The sequence below is a fragment of the Onychomys torridus genome, chromosome 4, assembly GCF_903995425.1.
Source record: "Onychomys torridus chromosome 4, mOncTor1.1, whole genome shotgun sequence".
Classification (NCBI taxonomy): domain Eukaryota; kingdom Metazoa; phylum Chordata; class Mammalia; order Rodentia; family Cricetidae; genus Onychomys; species Onychomys torridus.
In genome coordinates this window covers 95,480,626-95,502,359 of record NC_050446.1, presented here as the reverse complement: position 1 = coordinate 95,502,359, position 21,734 = coordinate 95,480,626, and the positions used below count along the sequence as shown (strand labels likewise).

The window sequence follows — 21,734 nt, the reverse complement described above, 5'->3', positions numbered from 1 at the left end:
TAGTCTGCTCTTAACCACTGAGCCATCTCTCCAGCCCCCCATTTTATGGATTTTTAAAAAAATTTGTATACGTGAATATATATAGTTAGAAATGTAAGGTTATGCTGGGCGGTGGCGGGGCATGCCTTTAATCCCAGCACTCAGGAGGCAGAGGCATGCGGATCTCTGTGAGTTCAAGGCCAGCCTGGTCTACAGAGTGAGTTCCAGGACAGCCAGGACTGCTTCACAGAGAAACCCTGTCTTAAAAAAGCAGAAAAACATAAAGAAATATAAAGTTTATTATAAAGCATATATCTAATAACTTCAGAAATTTAAGTATTTTCCTCTATTGTGCACCCTAAAAGACACACAGAAATCTCAACCTTAGTTTGAATTAAGGATGTCATCAGACTGCTTCTCTGATATCAGGGAAAACATACGTTCTAATAAGGAGAGCAATTCAAGCATACTTAACTGTTTTAGGGGTTTTAATGCTGTGATAAAACACCATAACCAAAAGCAACTTGAGGAACAAAGAGTTTTATTTCCTCTTATAATTTGTAGTCCATCATCCTAGAAAGTTGAGGCAGAAACTGGAGCTGAAGCAATGGAGGAATGCTGACTACTGGCTTGCTCAATTCCTTTTCTTATTCCACCCAGAACCACCTGCCTGGGGTGGCATCACCTTCTGTGGGATGGGCCCACAACTGATTAAGCACTGATTAGGACAAGCTGGTGGGAGCATTTTCTCAGTTTCTCTTCTTCCCAAATGACTCTAGCTTGTGTCAAGTTGAAAGAACTAGCCAGGACATTTGCTACCTGTTAAAGTCATTTTCTTACCACGCAGAGCCATCTTAGTTGTCCCTTGTCTTGGGCTAAAGTGGCTATGGTATACATGTGTTTATGTAAGCCTATGCCTGTGGGCATGAGGTCACAGGAGATCTAAGAACCCTAGACGCCACGACGCTACCATTCCTAGAGGATCTTTAAGTGAGTCCTGGCAGCTTCCACAAAGAAAGCTTAAGTAGAAGCTGATTAAAACTGAAGCTCCAGCCTCACGTCTTTCTCACTTCAAGCCAGCAGTTCTTTCCTCTCCTTAAACTGAAGTAATTACTTCAATGCCTTTATATATTTCTAAAGATATTATGAGATGGGCAAAGCAGAGTCTAGCTTTGTCGAGTCTACAGTCACCTGACAACTAGGCACCCACACAAATGGTTTTGGTGTGCAGTGTGGCCTGGCATCAACAGTCTTGAGAAATAATACTTGTAAGGGTTAAAGGAAGCGGAGGGGTCTGATTAAACTAACAAAACACCGAGGTCTTCCCGAAGACAAATAACCTCAACTTCTCACAAGTTTTATGACCACAAACTGAGAGGGAGTGCCAACTGAAAAAGAAGGATCTGGTTAACAACCCTCCCCCTCCTCCAGCAGCAGCATGCAGGTGAAGCATGCAAGGCCTCGGGGCTCTTGGTCTGAGGTATTATGAGCACTTACCATATGTAAGGTGCTGGTGTCAAGACCCCACATATAACTGTACTGAGCTTCAAGGATGCAGTGGACAGTTCATTGAGTGGGATGTGGCAGGAGAGACAGCTACAGCATAGACCCCAAAGTAGTTCACCTCATCCCAGCTTAAAAGTGTAGCACTTTGGGCTTTAGATGATTCCACCTCTTTCTCAGTTCAGATCTGGTGTTATCAGAAGCGAAGATGTAGCTGATGGATTCATAAGACAGATCCCACACCTGAGATGGGGTCAAATTAAATGTTTCTGCTGCCAGTCGGTATTCTTGAGAAAGGTATGTCGCAAAAACACCCTTATCATCGGTCTGCCAATATAAATAAGAACAGTTCAAAACAAGGAAGCGCTTTGTAAAAATTAACTTTTTTGGTTCTGAATGTATTTTCCCATGCTCTTTCAATAGTCTAAAAAAGAAAGTATACATGCATATCAGTGACAAACTTGTTTATACTTAAAAAAAAAAAAAAAAAAAAGACCAGAGTATTCTTACCCTGGCTTGCATAGTACAAGCACATAAAGCGCTTTTAGGGCATATCCATGGCCAGGACTCATCCCAGATCAAGTGAAGCAGGCCCTCTTGCATGCATACTGGTCACCAGTGCTTTTTTTTTTTTTTAAGCTTCCCCAGATACTGCCTTACTGCTTATCAGAACCAAGCCAGTTATCACCTGAGCCCTTTGCAGCTTCCCCTCCCCCTCCAGCCCTGTTACGGGGGCATTTCCTTTAGGAGCTCAAGCAAGTCAGCAAGAAAATAAACATACAACTTAATGTACAACTGAAAAAAAGCAGGACTAGAATACTCCTTACACAGATCACAGAAGGATGAGCAATGCTGTACCAGAATCCAAAATGATGCTGGTCATAAGAGGGAACTGTCTGGCTTTTGATGTTGGAGGTCAAACAAAGTTCTAGATGAAAGGGGAAAAATCCTTCTATTAGAAGCAAGTAAGTGAACTCATTCAGTGAGTCCCAGGCAGACTCATAAGAAAACTTTCCAAGCTCTGGTGATGTAAGCAGTTTCCTTATTCCACAAAAGGTACTGTTGATTATGTGTGATGGGAAACTGTAGTTCCCATCTGGGGTGTAGCTCAGCAGAAGAGCGCCTGTCCTGCGCGTACAAGGCTCTGCACTGGCTTCCACCACTACATACAAACACACAAACTGCAGTTTGGACAATGTACTTGTACAGAGATACCTGCTATCGCTGTGATAGTAGCTGTATCAGGCAAGGAGTTAATGCTTTCTTCACAGTGATGGGCTTCCCTTGCTTTACCAAGATGACAGAAAGACAACAGGCCCAGGATATAATCAGCATGTCACACTCCTTCACGGAGCTTCACATTCATCCTTGTTGTTTTAACACAAGGTCTCTATGAAGCCCTGGCTGGCCTGGAACTTACTGGCTAGCCTTGACCCACCTTCCTCTGCCTCTGCAGTGCTGGGATTACAGGTGTGTGTTATCATGCCTGGCCTAATACCGATTTGGGGGGTGTAGTTGTTGTCTTCTGATGAGTTTAGGAAGGAAGCTGTCTACTGTCTTTACTGCTCTACTCTCAGCAAATGGTGTAATGACGACAATAAAAGTCACTTCATAAGCACAGTCATAAGCAATGTCAATCAGTATGTAACAAGTGGTTTCCCTAATTTTTAAACATGTTTTTTATTTTTATTTTATGTGTATGTCTATGTGCTACTTGTACACTGTTGTGGAATATTATTTTAAGATATGTTACATTCATTTATGCTGTGGAATACATGTTTTAATGATGCAAAGATGTGTTGTATCCTTTTATGTTGCATTTGTTTAACTCTGTAAAGCTGTGTTACTTTGCCTGATTGGTCTAATAAGGAGCTAAATGGTCAATAGCTGGGCAGGAGAAAGGACAGGAGGGGCTGGCAGGAAGAGAGAATGAACAGGAGGAGAAATCAAGAAAAAAGAGCAAGGAGGAGGAGCCAGAAGAGGAGGAGAGGAGGATGCTGGGGGCCAGCCACACAGCCACACAGCCAGCCACAGAGTAAGCAGCAAAGATACATAGAATAAAGAAAGGTAAAAATTCTAGAGGCAAAACATAGTTAATTTAAGTTAGAAAAGCTGGTGAGAAACAAGCCAAGCTGAAGTCAGGCATTCATAAGTAAGAATAAGTCTCCATTTATTTATTTAGGAGCTGGGTGGCAGGCTCCCAAAAAGTAAAACAAAACAAACAAAAAACAACTACAGTATGCCTAGTGCCTGAGGAGGGAGGCTAGAAGACAGTGTCAAATCCACTAGAACTGAAGTTAGACACAGTTGTGAACGCCCATGTGGGTCCTGAATATTGAACCCTGGTCCTCTGAAAGAACACCCATTGCTCTTAACTGCTGAGCAATCTCTCTAGCCCCAATTTCCCTAATTTTTGAGACAGGTTTCCCTGAGTAATCTAGGCTAGTCTCAAACTAGTAATCCTCTTGCCTCAGACTCCCACACAGTAGAAATATAGGCCTGTGCCACCAGCTGTAATTCTTAATTTTTAAGTAAATGTTACACATTTCTATAACATTATTTTTAATTTTTTTACATTTATTTAGAGAGGGAGAGAGAGAAAGAGAAAGGAGAGAGAGAGAGAGAGAATCAGAGGACCCTGGAGTCACCCAGATAGAACTCAGGTCATCATGGTTAGCAGTACACATCTCTACCTGTGAACCATCTCATTGGACCCATGTGTTAATTTTATTATGGTCATCTTCAAAACTCTAAATGACTTTTATTACTTAAACAAACAAAACAATAACAACAACAAAAGACTGAGTTCCCAGCACTGGGGAGTGTAGCAGTCAGTAAAATGAACACAGCCAGAGTAAGAGACAGACAGAGAGAGCCCTGCCATCCAGAAACTTATTTTCTAATAGAAGCTAAAACTTTCAGCACTTAAATGAGACCCAGAAAGCACATTCACATGTCTGAATTTTAGAACAATACTTTTCCACATAAATCTTGCAATCTGGGGCCTGGAGGAAGAAGGGCAAGAGAGTTGTCTGGGCTACAGGAAATTCTAAGTCTTACCCAGAGGTATCCGGTGTTGTCTCACAAAATCCACCTGATCCAGGGATCCTCCCTCGGAGGAGTTGAGGAATGTTCCATGCCCGATTCTGTCAGGAAGTAGATCCAACAGCATTTGTGTTTCTGTTTTCTTATTTGGAACCTTCAGAAAAGTAAGAGGAGAGGATCAATAGCCTCTGCCAGGAACTGAGGTATTTTATTCTTTCCTCTGAGTAGTGAATGCCAACATTTTTTTTTTTTTTTTTTTTTTTTTTTTTTTTCGAGACAGGTTTTCTCTGTAGCTTTGGAGCCTGTCCTGGAACTCGCTTTGTAGACCAGGCTGGCATCGAACTCACAGAGATCCACCTGCTTCTGCCTCCCGAGTGCTGGGATTATAGGCGTGCGCTACCACCGCCCGGTGAATACCAACATTTTTAGGAAACATAATTACTTAAACCTTCTCAAACCTCCTCAGCTTTATCAATCCTTCACGGCACAATAATAATTTCATGAACTATAAACATAGAGAAGTAAAAGCTAAGCCGGGTGGTGATGGTGCACACCTTTAATCCCAGCACTTGGGAGGCAGAGGCAGGCGGATCTCTGTGAGTTTGAGGCCACCCTAGTCCTCAGAGTGAGTTCCAGGATAGCCAGGGCTGTTACATAGAGAAAACCTGTCTTGAAAAACCAAAAAAATAAAGAAGTAGTAGTAAAAGCTAGCCAGGTGGTGATGGCACACCCCTTTAATCCCAGCACTTGGGAGGCAGAGGCAGGAAGATCTCTGTGAGTTCAAGTCCAGCCTGGTCTACAGAGTGAGTGAGTTCCAGAACACCTGGGTCTTCACAGAGAAACCCTACCTAGGGGGAAAAAAAAAGTAGAAGCTGGTCACAATGTAATGGGAACCATAAAACCTTAAAAACAGTAACATTAAATCAAATCATGCCTTAATGTTTTAATTAACACTTAAAAATACTTCTAACTCCCCCTTCTAAAATGTTCTAAACAGTATGGTAACATAGGCCTACAACCCCTAGCACTTGAGGTGGGGGCAGAAGGATCAGAAGTTCAAGGACATCCTCAGCTACAAAGTGAATTCCAGGCCAGTCTGGGTTACATGAGACCTTGTCTCAAAAAACAAACCAACCAAACAAAAAACCAAACCAAACAAACTATTTCTACTGGTTATTTACAAACAATTTTATTTTTTGAATTATAATCTGCCCTCTCTACTCTATGACAATATTATTTACCTCTGCAAGATGCAATGCCAACTTCAGACCTGCTTTTTTAGCTTCTAGAAGAGGTTCCAAGAAGTCTTTTGCTTGTCCTATCTTGAAGATAAAACGAGGGTGCATGAGAATACTGAGCAAACTGAGGGACCTGGTGTTCTGCCCCAGGAAAGATAAAACAATGGCAGATTGGTTTCATTTGAACCTCTTGCCTATAGAGAAGTCTTTAATGTGCTGGACCCTTTAGGGAATACACCATGGAAAGGCTATCCCTGACCTTGAATCTTAAGTCCAGTACCAGTGAGCTCAGGTCAACAGGCAAGTTGGGTGTGATGGGCCAGAATTTTTATTTCACATAGATGTTTAGTTATGGAGAACTCATTTGATTCAGGAAGATTTCATGATTAAAAACAACGACACATACAATACAAATACACACACACACACACACACACACACACACAACCAAACCTCACAAAAAGAGACAAAAATCAGAGGCCTATCCACAACAAAGACTTGTTTGAATCTTTCACTCAGGAAGCTCATGCAACCTTTCTTTCTAGGGAGTTTTTAGGGTATAATTACACTTTTAACACCCTTATCTATCCATCATACATAATGGAATTAACTTCTGGGTACAAAGACTGTTAGTACTTATTTACTCACTTTAGAAGAATGGACAGAGTGGTCATATCTAATAATATCTATAATTTCTTTTTACAGTATTTCTTTTTAAGAATCCTTAAGAAACACTATGCTATGCTATATAATCTGTTGATCTAGAGCAAAACAGGACATCATTAGGTGTGTGCTGGACCCTAATGTATGATGCTCCAAACTAATGCTCACCCCACTGACTAATCCAGCTACTAGGATATAAAATATAGAACTTACAGTAGGGTCTCCACTGAGGTCAAGGCCAAGAACTGTATCCTCAGTAGAGAGGAAGAACTCTTTAGCAAGTTCAACAGTCTCCTTGGCTACTGTCAGGCCACCTCTTCTGTCAATTGCCATCAAATACCTTTAATATAAGAAAAACACAGTAGATACTACCCTGGCAGGAAATCACAGATGAAGGCAGGCATGGGTATATGTGAGCCTATAATCAAAGTATCTGGAAGGTGGAGGCAAGAAGATCGTCTTGAGCTGTAAAGTGAGTTCAAGGCCAGCCTGGAATGCATGAGACCTGTCTCAGAAAAACCAAACCAAACTGATAAACCTCCACCAATTTAAAATCAACTAACCTCAGAAAGGGCTACCTATAATCATATGTCTTTTCCTTACAAGCTTAGCAGCCTCACTGAGGCTACTTAGTACAAAGCCACCAGAAGAGTACAGAGCAACTTGGAACCACAGAAATATCTGAGATGGGCAGAGTTAGAGGCCAGCCTGGGCCACATTAGACCATGTCTAGGCCCTGTCTCCCACAAAATGAAAAAAAAAAATGCCAAAAATCTACTTGGAAAAACTATGAAACATATAGAAAAGACAATTCTGAGTCTTGCTAGAAGAAAGTGGCTGGCTGCCACTTACTCTGCAAGGCAGTGAGTCTGAACATGACACTGCACTTTGCTATACAGAGCGAGACATGAACGTCTAACCGTCTACAGTGTCAGTGTCCAGTCTGTTCAAATTTCCAATAATCTCACCTTTTTGTTTACATCTTAAGATATTCTGGGTTTTGTTTTTAGTTTGATTCAGGATCTAAATGAAGTCTGCAGTTTTCATTAGTCACTGTATCTCTCATCTTTATCTTTTTTTATTTTTTATTTATTTTGGACCGAACCCAGGGCCTTGTGCTTGCTAGGCAGGCATTTGACCACTGAGATAAATCCTCAACCCCTTGATCTTTTTTAAAGTGTATTTTGTGTATGGGTATGTGCGCGATCATTTGTAAGGGTTCCAAGTACAGACAGGGTGTTGTTGAACATGTGAAGGCCAGAGGACAGTCGGTGTGGGTCCTCAAGAACCTTCACCTTTTGTCTGAGACAGAGTCTCCCATTGCCCTGGAACTTCCTCATGTAGCCAAGCTAGCTGGCCTGTGAACTTCCAGGTTTCTGCCTGTCTTCACCTCCTACCTCACTATCTCTAGGATTACAACATCAACACCTGTCTTTTTATGGGAGTTCTAGGGATTTGAACTCATGTCCTCACACTTGGCAGGCAAGTGCTTTACCAACTGAGCCATCTCCCAACCTCCTAAGTCTCTTTTCATCTATTCCTACTCACTTCTCTTCCATTCTCATTTCTAGCCTACCTCTTTTCTTGTATTTGTTGTGTGTCCTACAAAGCTTCCCACAGTTTGGGTTCTGTTGACTACATCCCCATGTTAACATGTCCACCTGTATTTTCTATACACTGATTAACTGGATCTAGTTTAGATGCTTAATTAGATCAGATTTAATTTTTTGACAAGAATAAATAGGTGATGAGCCAGGCATCATGGCACATGACCATAATCCCAGCACTTGGGAAAGGCAGTAGGATCAGGAGTTCAAGGTCAACCGTGTCTGTAGCAAGTTCCAGGCCAGTCTGGGCTACCTGACTGTCTCAAAAGCTGACTTTGTTCAAAGCACTGAAGATACGAGAGTGAATCAATGTCAAGGACCCTGGCCTCTCTGAACTTACACTCCAGTCAAAGGGTGTGTACACTTCATGACAATACAGACTAATGCCACAGAGGAACAGGAGTGAGGAGGGGATTTGGGGACAGGAACACGTTAGACAGACTGGCCTCTCTGAAGAAATAACAGTCAAATTGAGACCTGAATAATGAGAATGCAGATGTGTAAGGACATGATGGAAGGCATACATGCCAGTAAGTGCAAGGCACTGACAAGAACAGTCTTAGCCTACAGGAGAGAGAGCAAGCAGCCAGATCCTATGGGACTACATGGGTAGATACAAGAAGCCCACTTCAGCTTAACAGCAATGAGAAGCCATACTCAACTTGAGCAAAAATACTAGAATTTCACTACCAGATGACCAAATTCAGAACTGTATTCTCATCTTAAGCAACAAGGTTCTTGATTCTATTTTTTTTTTCTATTGTAGGTAAAAATCAGGTAATAGCTGATTATTTTTAAATCTATCACCTTTATGAGACAGTAAAACATCATTCTGCTTTTTAAAAGGGTAACTGTTATTAATGCACCATCTTCTTACCTAACATCAATATCTAAGTTTTCTTGTTTGCACTGTTTTATGCCTTCAAGTATGGATTCCACATAAGTCTTCTTCGTCATTCCTGGAAAAAGCACAGAGGAACATATGTAAAGACATTATGACCTAGTTCATCCTGAAAACAGCAACACTTTATGCTATGTTAGGGCCTGGTTAAAGGTGAATTAAGCATGGCCTTTAGGGAAACCTTTTGTTTTCTTAAATATTTTATCTTGTGTTGTGTGCACATATGCACATATGTATGAGTACCCAAAGAGGCCAGAAGAGGATGTCAGATCTCCTGGAGTTGGAGTTACAGTTTGTGGTGAGCCACCTGATATGGGTACTGAGTACCAAACTGGTCCTCTGAAAGAGCAGAAGGGCTCTTATATGCTAAGCCATCTTTCTAGCCCCAAGGGGAAACATCTAAGTATAGTATTCTTTGTCTGTCTATGGACCTGGAGAATGAATGTAAGACATCATGTTTGCTAGGCAAATGCTCTACCACTGAGTCACATTCTTATTCCTAAACAATGTGACCCAAGCCAGCCTCAAACTCATGATCCTCCTGCTTCTACTTCACCTCTAAAGAATACTCTACCATTATCTGCTATCACAACAGGTCATTTCAATTAGTGACTGGACTTTAGTAAAACTGAAAAGACAAAGTTTAAAAAGTAAAAAAACCAAAACCAAGTTTAGGAATAATAAGTGCTATATAAAAATGTTCATAAACAAACATAAAAGTAATAAAAGACAGAAAATAGAAAACAGACAAAATGACAATCAATACAAACCCAGCTGAAAAGTAGTCTTTGTCCTCTGACTTCCACATGTGTGCTATGGCATGTTCCTCATACAGAAATAATAATTTTTTAACTTAAAAGAAGTTATTAAGAGCTAGTCATGGTGATACTACCGTAATCTTCGCATTTGGGGGGCTGAGGTAGGAAGATTTGAAGTTTTAGGCCAGCCTGATCTACAAAGACCCTGTTTCAAAATACCAAATAAATAAATAAAAAGATTTTTCTCCCTTAGCATGATGCTTTTCTTCTATTCTAGGGGAAAACCCTAAAGCTCGAAACCTAAGTTCCTTTCCCTCAACCCTGCTCAGGATGGGCCTCTCACCCACAGCCTCAGAGACATTATCCAAGTTTAGAGTGCTCAAGTCTTCCCCTGGAGTACCTTGTAAGACTGTTCCAGAAAAGTCTCTAAAATTACCTTTTACTTGTCATAAATGCTTTTTTTAATGGAAACTTTCATTATAATAAAAATTATGAAGAATAAAAAGTAATCACAATCCCATTACTGATATTTACTATTGTGTATACATGCATATGTTTAGCAGATGAAATGCCACTAGCTTTATATTTTCAGTAATTTAACAATGTATTGGGTAATTCCACCTGAAGTGTCTTTGCAACAGATCTCTATCTCTCTCTCTCTCTCTCTCTCTCTGAAATAGGGTTTTACTATGTTGCTCTGGCTGGCCTGGAATTCCTTATGATAGACGGGGCTGGCCTCAAACTCAAAGAGATCTGCCTGCCTCCACCTCTCCAGTGCTGGAAGTAAAGGTGTGTACCACCACATCTGGCTGCAAATATTTTTTTCTTAGTTTAATTTATTCATGTTTTATGTGTGTATGTTCCCACACACAGGCATGCACATGCCACACTGTGTAACTTGAAACAGATTCTACAGTTTAAAACTGTGACATAAGAATCTCCTTTTCCCATTTCAACATTTACTTTAACAGTTCCAAATAGTTCTTAACTGGCTACACTTGTTTTGGTGTAAGATAGCCTAGGTCTCTTCAGGCCAACAGGGATTCAATGATAATATATAATATCTCCTGATCACAAAACAACACAACCACCTCCCCTGTCCCTGAGATTCTGGCCACGTAGCCAAGGGCAGGCAAAAACTCACTATTCTCACGTCTGCCTTCAGGTGTTACAGGTGTGAGGCACTATGCCTGGCCTGATCCAGCTCCTATGGAAGGTTCTATGAAATTCCTGCATACCATATCCACCTCAGCTCTCCCCAGAGGCTTAACACTTTACAACTTGCTCCTAACCTAATACTACCAGTCTCTAAGGAGTCACTGAATATCTGATATTTCAGTGACTGCCATAAAACAGTATTCTATAGCCACTCAGTGACATTGTTTCACAAGTACAACCTTTCCTGAAGACAATGTGTGATGTCTCGTGTGTGTGTGTGTGTGTGTGTGTGTGTGTGTGTGTGTGTGTAGGCCAGAGGACACGCCTGGCTATTCCTCCTCAGGTGTCACTCTCGTTGCGTTTTGAGACAAACTCTCACTAGCACAGGGCTCACCTGCTGACTGGCTGGCCATCAATCCCCAGGAATTTGCCTGTCTCCACCTCCCTAGTGCTGAGATTTAAGAGCACTGTGCCCAGCCTTTTTATAAGGGCTCTGGGTCTTGAACTCAGACCTTCATGCTTACAAGACAAGTACTTTACCACCTGAGCCGTCTCCCCATATGCTGTGTCCTTTTCTTGAAGAAAACAAAAACAAGAACAAAAACAAAACCCTAAACAAGGAAGATTAGAAGATTTAGAGATGCTACTTCCCCTTCTTTATCAAAGAGTGCACAAGAGGGTTTTCTATTTTTGATTTAAGAATAAATTATGAATAATGAGCATCACGGCAGCTCAGGAGTAGATCACTTGCCTACAATATGTGAGGTCCTGGTCCTGAAACTCCGCATCATCACGTGTATTTTTTAAAGCCATTTCAAGCATCACTAATGTACACTCTAAGAATTTTCGTTGTTACTGAGTAATGGAAGCAAACATGAACCCTGTGTGACCAGAGCACATGGCAACAGGACAGTACGTTCCCTGAGAACTCATTAAACTCTACCAGTAGTGTTCTCTCCTCTGGGGGTGCTCCTCAGCTCCAGGTACTTAACACCATCATCCGCAAACTCCTTAATGACATCTTTTGTGACCTGACAATAAAGACAACGCACACATGTTGACAGTGCTGGAGGAAGGTATCCAACGAAAGGGCCAAGTGCTACAGTTTTATTTCATTTGTTAAATTTGACTGGCGAAGGATGCAGGAAATCTCCCAGGTAGTAGGGATTGCCTGCTTTGTCCGTACCTAACTTAGACCACGCCAGCTCGGCAACAGTTCCCATGACCCCATTCCCACGTGAAAACTAAGTCTGCATACTAGCCATTCTTTCTTTTCTTTTTTCCATTTTTGAGACAGGTAGTCTAGGTGAGCCTTGAACTCACCTGATTCTCCTGCCTCTGCCTGCCTACTGGCAATCCTGGCTTTCTCTCCCTTCTTGAAAGCATCCCTTGACTTCCTAGTGTTTATAATAGCAGATAAAAGAGAAATGAGTCCAAGCCAATGGAGCCACACAGTTGTTTGCATGGTGCTGGGAAATGTACAGCTCTACTGATATGACAATTAGACATTATCTGTGTGTCAGCTAAGGTCGGGGCTTAAGGTTCGTATGCAAGTTATGTAGGAAGGCTCTGTATTTTTCACCAAATTCTAGTAGGCCAAATTTTTCTCTGAGGTATTTGGGAAAATCACCCCTAGGAAAAAAAATTGTGTGATAAATTACTGTATAAACCTAACAACCTAAAAATTGCTGAAGACTTATTTTTCTTTTCTGCCATCAATCCTAAGAAATAGCAAATTTAGATGGGGGTGGGGGGGAAAGACCAGATTGGAGATCCCACAAGTCTGCCCTAGTTGGCCCTTCAGTGGTTAAGCTAATCTTAATCTTCTTTGACTGTGCACATGAGCCCACAAGGACAGTGTCTTAACAAAGGAACAAGGGCTGGCTGGCTCTGCAGACCACACCTAACAGATAGCACTTAGTGAATTCCTAGCGATACAATGTCCGCACCCACGTTTTTGCCCTCATGAAAGCCAAAAAGGAATTTTTTTATTTTTTGTTTTTCAAGGCAGGATTTCTCTGTGCAGGCCTGGCTATCATGGAACTTTTTCTGCCTCTGCCTCCCAAGTGCTAGGTTAGAGGTATGTGCCTGTCCGGAAAGGAATTGTTAATAACAGAATGGGTAGTTCATATTCACAAGACAGGCTAGAGAATCAGCCAGAGGCTGCGCTGTTCAGGGCAACACCACAGCAATTCAAAATCATGTCATCAGAGACAACGCAAGACACCACTGCTGCCTTCCGGCACTGTTGGCACCGGATGCTCTGGGGACTACTGCCAAGAACACCAACTTGTTGCCACTGCAGTAAGAAAGTGCAGCCTCATCTTTGCAGGCTGAGACACCTGGATCTCATCATTACCCAGAACTACAACCAGGAAAGGCCAACAGAGACACCAGATGCTGAGAGCAGCCGTGTTAGGGGGCTAGCTCTCTCATCTATTCCAATTCTTGCTCTGGACAGAATACAGTCCAATCAGTTAAATTCCTTAACAGGAAAGTGTATCAGCTCTGGAAGAGACACTATTCTGTCACTTTCAATGTGTAACTTTAAACTACATTTCATTTCTCTCTCTCTCTCTTTTTTTTTTTTTTTTTTTTGGTGAAGGGTGCTGGGAAATAAGCACAGGGCACTAATCGAGTGGTGTACCAGTTAGCTGCAATCCCAGGCCACTTTTAATCTCTTTTTTGAGACAAGGTCTCTCTACAAAGCTCTACAAAGTTCTGCCCTGGAACTCACTCTGTAGACCAGGTTGGCCTCACACTCACAGAGATCCCCCTGCCTCTGCCTCTCAAATGCTACACCTAAAGGCACAGGCCACCATGCCTGGCCCTTGTAGAACCTGACTCTTACAGGTCATCTCGACTAGAGTTTAAGCGAGTCCCATGTCTTAGTCAGGGTTCCTGCTGTTGTGATAAAACACCACGACTAAAAGCTACTCGGGGAGCTTACAACTCTCAAGTCATACCTGTCACCGAGAAGTCAGGGCAGGAACCTGGAGGCAGGAGGAAAGTGAAGCAGAAGCCATAAAGGAGTGCTGCCTAATGGCTTGCTTCTCATGGCTTGCTCGGCAGGGGTAGACTGCCCAGAGTGCTGAGCCCTGCCATATGAGTCATTTATCAAAAAATGCCCAATAGACCAACAGACTTGCTTACACACCAATCTTATGGAGGCATTTTATCAACTAAGAGTCCCTCTTTTAGCCAGGCAGAACTTGGGAGGCAGAAGCAGGCAGATCTCTGTGAGTTCGAGGCCAGCCTGGTCTACAAAATGAGAAAAACCCTGTCAAAGAAAGGAAGGAAGGAAGGAAGGAAGGAAGGAAGGAAGGAAGGAAGGAAGGAAGGAAGGAAAGGAAGGAAAGGAAGGAAAGGAAGGAAAGGAAGGAAAGGAAGGAAAGGAAGGAAGGAAAGGAAGGAAAGGAAGGAAGGGAGAAAGGAAGGAAGGAAGGAAGGAAGGAAGGAAGGAAGGAAGGAAGGAAGGAAGGAAGGAAGATGCCCTCTTTCCAGGTCTGCATGGCTACTTCAGTGTCATCACTTTTAGATGCTTCTGCCAGCAGCACTAAACCAAATGCACAGAATCGTCATGTCTCATCGAAGAGCTTCCCACCAACTTCCTTTCTGAAACAAAAGCAGCATTACTCTACCAATGGTGCATTAAGCTCATTATTTGCCCTGCATGATCCACTAATAAAGTAAGACCTGAACCGTTTAGCAGACACTGCTAGCAGTGTCCCCTGGTATCTGCTGAGCAGCTAATGGAAATTGCATCCTTTTAGATGCCTATAAAGCACTCTGCATATCCCCAACAGGGAGCTTACCACATTACATAAATCCATCCACTGGCGGGACTATTTCTCCAACCTCCCATAAACCCCCCAGAAGCAGGGATTGTATCTGTATCTCTTTGTATCACCCAAGTATATATACTTGGTATAGTGCCTGGAACACTGGGGGTACACAGTCAACTTTTGCCGAACCATATTATTAAAGTTAATTCTTCTCTAAAAGGGAATCAATACAATTAGCATGCTTATCTCTAAGAGGAAGAAACTGACTAGTTTAAAGGTTAATTCTCCAGAACCTAGATTGTATTTTTTTTTTACCTTTTCATTTTCTTTTCTTTCTTTTTCTTTTTCTTTTTCAAATGCAGATGTGGGAGAGATCTCAAACCCAGGGTCTCTTTCATTCTAGGCAAGCCCTCTACCACTGAACTACTCACCTACCCATTTTCCCTTTTATTTTCTGTATCTATCCTTCCTTCCTTCTTCCTTCCCTGTGCATGCCTGTGTATGTGAGACAGAGGTAGGGAGGAGATGTTAGTCCTGCTATGCAGTCCAGGCTTGAATGAGCTGAATTATAAGCACATGTCCCATTTTCCTTAATGGCCTGGGCATTGTGGTGAACACCTGGGATCCCAGCACTTGAAAGGCGGAGAGAGGAGGACTAGGGGTGTAGTCAGGTCAGCCTCAACTACAGATAATGCATGGGACCAGTCTGGGCTATGTGGAAAAAAACAAAAACAAAGAGAGGAATGAATGATAACGTAACGCCCATCTGAGGTCAAGTATTTCTTTTTTGAAGGTTTATTTTTATTTTATGTGTACAAATGTTTTTCCTGCTTGTATGTCTGTTCACCATGTGTGTGTGCAGTGCCAGAGGCCAGAAGAGGAAGTCAGATTCCCTGGAACTGAAGTTACAGTGGGTTGTGAGCCACAATGTAGATGCTGGGAATCAAATCTGGGTCCTCCGGAAGGGCAGTCAGTGCTCTTCACCACTAAGCCATCTCTCCAGCCCCAGGTATTCCTTATGACGTGTCATATATGGAAATAGGATCAGGCTCTGCTGTCTCCATTATTCCCTATCCAATAGAAGATGGTGATCTTGGTTCTTTCCTCACAAATTCCTTTTTCCCTTCCACTCCCTCCCTCATTTCTTTAACAATAACAGACTTTACCTTAGCTCTTAGGTAGATATCTTACACTGATTTTTATTATTATTATTTATTATTAATTAATTAATTTTTTTGTTTGGTTTTTCAAGACAGAGTTTCTCTGTTTTAGTCCTTGCTGTTCTGGAACTTACTCTGTACACCAGGCTGGCCTCGAACTCAGAGATCCGCCTGCCTCTGCCTCCTGAGTTTTGGGATTAAAGGCGTGTACCACCACCACCTGTCTTACAGTGATTTCTAATAGAGCTGTCATTACAAAAAAATTAAAAATTAATGGAAAAGAAACTGAGAGGGAAAAAATAAAACATTTTCATCAGAACCCTAATGAAAGCAACGAGACGTTCACTACTTCCAAATTCTCCGTTCTAAAACTCCTTCCATGTCTCACCATTAGAATGTCCTCGGCACTGGTAGTGAGCTGGTGGATAACTCTGAACATCTGGAAACATCTACAAATGAACAAAAACGTTTTAATATACCTCAGTCTGCAAAACTCATTACTCAAGAAAAACTCCTTAAGTGGAATTCATTAGTAAACCTTAGGTTAACAGTAAGTATATATTTAGATTTACAAAGAACTATAGGATAGATTCTTTTCAAAAATTACATTGAAGGTTGGGGATTTAGCTCAGTGGTAGAGCGCTTGCCTAGCAAGCACAAGGCCCTGGGTTCGAGCCTCAGCTCAAAAAAAAAAAATATTACATTGATCTAGAAAGCCAGTTTAATAGCTAAAAAGAAGATATTATTTATGTATATTTTAAAGTATGAAATAATAATTCCCATTCTCTAATCCTCCAACAACAGCAAATAGGGAAAAATCCATATGTTGTTAATTTCAAATCTAAGAAGCAACTCATATAGTATAATTTAACAAACAATATAAATCAATACAAATACTGTCAGTAGTCTAACAGCTGGAAAAATGCTATATGGTTGGTTGTATTTTCCATGCCAGATGTCTCTTTATTTAAGTATTAAAATCTGATTCTTATATATTACAATCTCAAAATACTGACAGACAAAATATTCCGACCTTCCCAAACTCACTCTTCTAAAGTCCTTTTCTTTCCCTTGTCGATCACGGTCATGTGATCATGAACTTTAAGATGTGGCTTCTTGGCTATTAATTTCTTCATGGTATTGGAACTAATGGAGCCATTCAAGTGGGCATGAAGCTCCTAAAACAAGAGAGAATAATCAGTAAAAGGTACCAAGTATCTACTAGGTTCCTAGCCCCATACCAGGCTCTGACTGTTTGTGGTTTGTACTAGGCAAGCTACTTGAGTTAGCTATACCCTTTCTACAATTTCTACCCATAAAACTTACTTTTCCTTTGTGGAAAACAATATAAAGGTCATTTGCAACAAGAATTCTGCAGTTCATTCTTACCACTTTTGGCAATTCCACGTAGAAGTCTGTCTTCCATGGCTGCTGTCCTTCTGCCTCCATCTGTCCAGGAGGGGGCAAAGATTTCTCTTCACTCTTACTCTTGGCTTGGGCAATACAACTTAATCAAGTCAGAAGTTCTGAAGTCCTGGGCTTTCTTCAGATTGCTTTACTTACACATATTTTAATGTGGCTTTGGGATCAGTTTCACCTACATAAGGAATGTAAATATTTTCAGATGCTAACGTATAAACAAAGACACACCACTGCTATTTCCTTTATCCCCCCCCCCCCCCGCCGCCCCCAAGCTAATCTTAGGTGTTTCTGCAGTGGGGAAATGACTAGTAAAGGATATAAACAAAATATAAGAGGAAGTATTCACGCTAGTAAGAGGTGTATTAAAATTCAGAATTAGTCAAAGGTCAGGATCTCACTTATTATCTGTTTGTATATTTTTGGGTAATGTCAGGCTAACATGCACAGGTAGTGCATGTTTGCTTTCACAAGAAAACACCATTTCACGTTTATGCTGCACCAACACCTTCCTTAAACGGGCTGGGGGTGTGCTGGACCTGATTTGGGCACAGATCCTGTCTCTGGATGGAGGCTTGAAGTTACTGTCTGCTCTCCTCTGGGTAGACTAGATGCCTCCTCCAGTCTTGTGCTCAGAGTCACTCTGCTACAGAAACTGCTCCCCTAACATCACTAATCAGCTCTGAACACCAAAACGTGACATATTCAATCAGCTGGACTCCAAAACTCATACTTAGTTGTTAAAATCATCCTAATTTCCTGTCCTAATTCAGCCAGACACAAAACTAATAAATGATAACGTTTCTATCTACCTCTGGGAGTGCTTTCTTCTGATAACTCCTAGGCACCCAATGTAGTACTTCATTCTAAACTCCAACCTGGGTTGCTCTCTTTAAAAAGGGTGTGGGGGAAACTCAACATGCCACCGGGAACAATTACATCTTTCACACACTATTTTCAGCAGACATACTCAGCACCACATAAGAATCACAGAATTTTGGAAGTGGAGGAGAGTGTCATTTTATAGTTGAGGAGGGTGAATACTTTACTCACTGTAGACCTAGCATAGAACTGTAAATACATAGCATGTATGGGTGCAGAGGACTAAATTGCCAGTAATTACCTGTAAAGTTCTCTTTCTTCGCTTTCCATCTGGCCTAATTTAAATTATTTCTCCCTCCAATTTAAATGAGTTCTCCCTCGCAACGAGAACTGATAAAGGAGAAACTGGGTTTTTTGTTTGGTTTGTTTTGTTTGGTTTTCCGAAACAGGGTTTCTCTGCGTAGCCCCGGCTGTCCTAGAACTTGCTCTGTAGACTCCGGCTGGCCTCGAACTCATAAAGATTCGCCTCCCTCTACCTCCGGACTGCTAGGATTAAAGGCGTGCGCCACCACCGCCGGGAAAGAAACCATTTATTTTTGCCTGCTAAAGATCCGCGGTGCTGGTCCTTTGCAGGTCGTCAGCCCCCAACTCACCTAAAAATGTTCTCAAATACCTACACAATTTTTTCCCTTTACGCCGAAAAATCTGTAGGAAAGTGGTAAGTTGAGCTCCGCACACTGTAGCTGTCACATAAGCGAAGGGCGTGTTCGCGAAAACACGTGATTCGGAAAAGAGGAAAAAAAAAAAAAAAGTCTCTCGAGGTTTTTGGCAAAGCCCGCTCTTCTCGGAAGTGACGCACACTGGCACCCGGAAGCGGATGAGCACCAACTCGGTTGATGTTTCGTGTGGAGTATTGCAGGAGGTCTTCTGGTCATGGGCCGGCGAAGCCGCGTGAGCAGGGCGGGAACGGTCCAGAGCACCAACGACAGCAGCGCCCTCAGCAAGCGATCGCTGGCCGCACACGGATACGTGCGCGACGCCTTCGCGGCGCTGCTGGTCCCGGGACCCGTGCGGCGCACGCCGCTCATCCACCGCGGCTACTACGTGCGCGCGCGCGCCGTGCGCCACTGCGTGCGCGCCTTCCTCCGGCGCACGGGCGCGCTCCCGTTCCCGATCCGGGCGCAGATCCTGTCTTTGGGTTCAGGCTCCGACTCGCTGTACTTTCGCCTGAAAGCTGCTGGCCTCCTGGCCCGGGCTGCCGTCTGGGAGGTGGACTTCCCGGACGTGTCTCGGTGCAAGGCGGAGAGGATCAGGGAGACCCCGGAGCTGTGCTCGCTGACCGGCCCTTTCCAGATCGGGGACTCAGCGTCCGCTCTGTGCTTTGAGAGCTCGGATTACCGCATCCTGGGCGCGGACCTGCGTGAGCTCCCGCGATTAGGCGAGGCCCTGGACGGCGCCAGCCTGGACGCCACTTCACCCACGCTGCTCCTGGCCGAGGCGGTGCTGACCTACCTGGAGCCGGCCGGTGCCGCGGCCCTCATCGCCTGGGCCGCCCAGCGTTTCCCCGATGCCCTTTTCGTGATCTATGAGCAGATGAAGCCTCGAGACGCCTTTGGGCAAGTCATGCTGCGGCACTTTGAGCGGCTGCACTCTCCCCTGCACGGCCTGGAGCTCTTCCCCGACGTGGAGGCCCAGGTGCAGCGCTTCCTTCAAGCTGGCTGGACTGCCTGCAGCGCCCTGGACCTGAACGAGTTCTATCGCCGCCATCTCCCCGCAGACGAGCGTCGGCGAGTCGAGACGCTCGAGCCCTTTGATGAGTTCGAGGAGTGGCATCTGAAGTGTGCCCACTATTTCATCCTAGCAGCATCTAGGGGAGACATCCTGTCGGAAACTCCGGTGTTTCCGCCCTCTGAGACACCTTTTCAGATAGATCCTGCTTCGCCTTCGGGGTTTTTTTCTGCCAGAGTAGTCACTAGTGACCACCAGCACTCAAGCCTGAAGAGATACGGCCACACCTCTGTGCTCTTGAGCCCTGGCATTATTTTCAGTGCTGGAGGCTTTGGAGAACAAGAGGGGCGACACTGCCGAGTGAGCACGTTTCACTTGCTCTCAAGATGCTGTGACTCTGAATGGAAAGGCAGCCAATTAAGTTCTTTGGGGACTGAAGGCCAGTGGGATGGACGCCTTTATCACACCATGACAAGGCTTTCGGATACTCAGGTTCTAGTTCTCGGAGGGAGGTTGTCCCCATTAAGTCCAGCTTCTGGGGCTCTCCAACTTGATTTATACAGAGGTGAGGATAATTGCCCCGGGAGTCAGAATGTAACAGTAACAAAGGCAGCCTTGGAAGAAGGTCCCATGTTGTCATGTTGGCGGCATTCAACAACGGAAGTATGCTATCAGAATCAAAGATATTTGTTTGTGTATGGTGGCCGAAGTGCGGTGGAACCTGTACTAAGTGACTGTCGTTTCCTACACGTAGAGACAATGGCTTGGGTCAGAATCCCAGTAGAAGGGGCCGCCCCTGGAGGTCGACATTCCCACAGTGCCTGCAGTTGGCTAGGAGGAGCCCTTATCGCTGGGGGTCTAGGGGCTTCTGAGGAACCATTGAGCTCTGTACTCTTTCTCAGACCAAAGTCCTCTGGATTCCTCTGGGAATCCATAGATATTCAGCCCCCCATTACCCCAAGGTACTCTCACACCGCTCATGTATTTAACGGGAATCTGCTTCTGGTTGGAGGGGTCTGGATTCATTCCTCTTCAGTTCCTGGAGTGACTGTTATCAATTTGACTACAGGGTTGAGCTCTGAGTATCAGCTTGACACAACATCTGTGCCATGGCCATTAATGTTGCACAACCACAACAGCATCCTCCTTCCTGAAGAGCAGCAGATCCTGCTTACTGGAGGTGGAGGGAACTGCTTTTCCTTCGGGACTTACTTCAACCCCCACACAGTGGCATTAGATCTGTCTTCCTTACGTACAGGACAGTAAAGACTGGACTCTTGATACATTCAGGACCTAACAATGAATTTGGTTGTAGAGACTGCCACCTCCCCAGCACACACCTTTCAATAATGTGGTCACATTATTGAGTGTAGAACCTGAAAACTATCATTAAAATAAATACCAACAATGAGATGGTACAAAAATAAAACAGTTAAAGGAGTGTCCGTACATCCTCAGGACCTCAGTATCATGTTTCCATTTTATTAGGTTTCTACCAATTTTCAAATCTTAGCCATTTATTGAGGCACAACAACCTTTAGCCTAAGTAAAAAAATTTCCCAAACTGGGTCTGTGACCTAGATTATATCTTGGAAAAAGTTTGACACAGATCTTTAGTAAGAATACAATATTACGTGGTGGTGCACATCTGTAATCCCAGCACTCAGGAGGCAGAGGCAGGTGGATCTCTGTGAGTTCAAGGCCAGCCTGGTCTACAGAGCTAGTCCAGGACAGGCTCCAAAGCTACAGAGAAACCCTGTCTTGAAAAACAACAACAAAAAATACAAGATTAAAGGTTGGAGAGATGGCTCAGGGGTTAAGAGCACTAACTGCTTCCAGAGGTCCTGAGTTCAATTCCCAGCAACCACATGGTGGCTCACAACCATCTGTAATGAGATCTGGTGCCCTCTTCTGGCCTGCAGTCATGCATACTGTCTACATAACACATAAATCTTAAAAACACACACA

General features: G+C 43.3%; 2 protein-coding genes across 6 annotated transcripts in view; one reads left to right on the top strand and one right to left on the bottom strand.

Moving 5' to 3' along the window:
- The window catches only part of Adal (adenosine deaminase like), a 31,355-nt gene extending 12,189 nt beyond the window's left edge, over window positions 1-19,166 (bottom strand). For 2 of the 5 annotated variants that reach the window (XR_004944725.1, XR_004944724.1), the window contains exons 1-11: window positions 18,716-19,166; window positions 17,187-17,394; window positions 16,845-16,975; window positions 16,186-16,246; window positions 11,796-11,883; window positions 8,913-8,994; window positions 6,642-6,768; window positions 5,769-5,849; window positions 4,543-4,681; window positions 2,310-2,410; window positions 1,477-1,809 (exon numbers count right to left, since the gene is read on the bottom strand). Coding sequence is in view for 3 of the 5 variants with exons in the window: in XM_036184507.1 (XP_036040400.1) it covers window positions 1,615-1,809; window positions 2,310-2,410; window positions 4,543-4,681; window positions 5,769-5,849; window positions 6,642-6,768; window positions 8,913-8,994; window positions 11,796-11,883; window positions 16,186-16,246; window positions 16,845-16,975; window positions 17,187-17,246 (1,065 nt within the window). In the remaining 2 variants the exon portion in view is untranslated. Of the gene's footprint in view, window positions 1-503; window positions 1,810-2,309; window positions 2,411-4,542; window positions 4,682-5,768; window positions 5,850-6,641; window positions 6,769-8,912; window positions 8,995-11,795; window positions 11,884-16,185; window positions 16,247-16,844; window positions 16,976-17,186; window positions 17,395-18,691 lie in introns of those variants that run through there. The other 3 variants (XM_036184507.1, XM_036184506.1, XM_036184508.1) reach the window with 3 other exon arrangements.
- On the top strand, window positions 18,912-21,226 carry Lcmt2 (leucine carboxyl methyltransferase 2). The gene has a single exon (XM_036184505.1). The coding sequence runs from the start codon at window positions 18,972-18,974 to the stop codon at window positions 21,030-21,032; it is 2,061 nt and encodes a 686-aa protein (XP_036040398.1). The 5' UTR covers window positions 18,912-18,971; the 3' UTR covers window positions 21,033-21,226.
- Window positions 21,227-21,734: the final 508 nt, after the last annotated feature.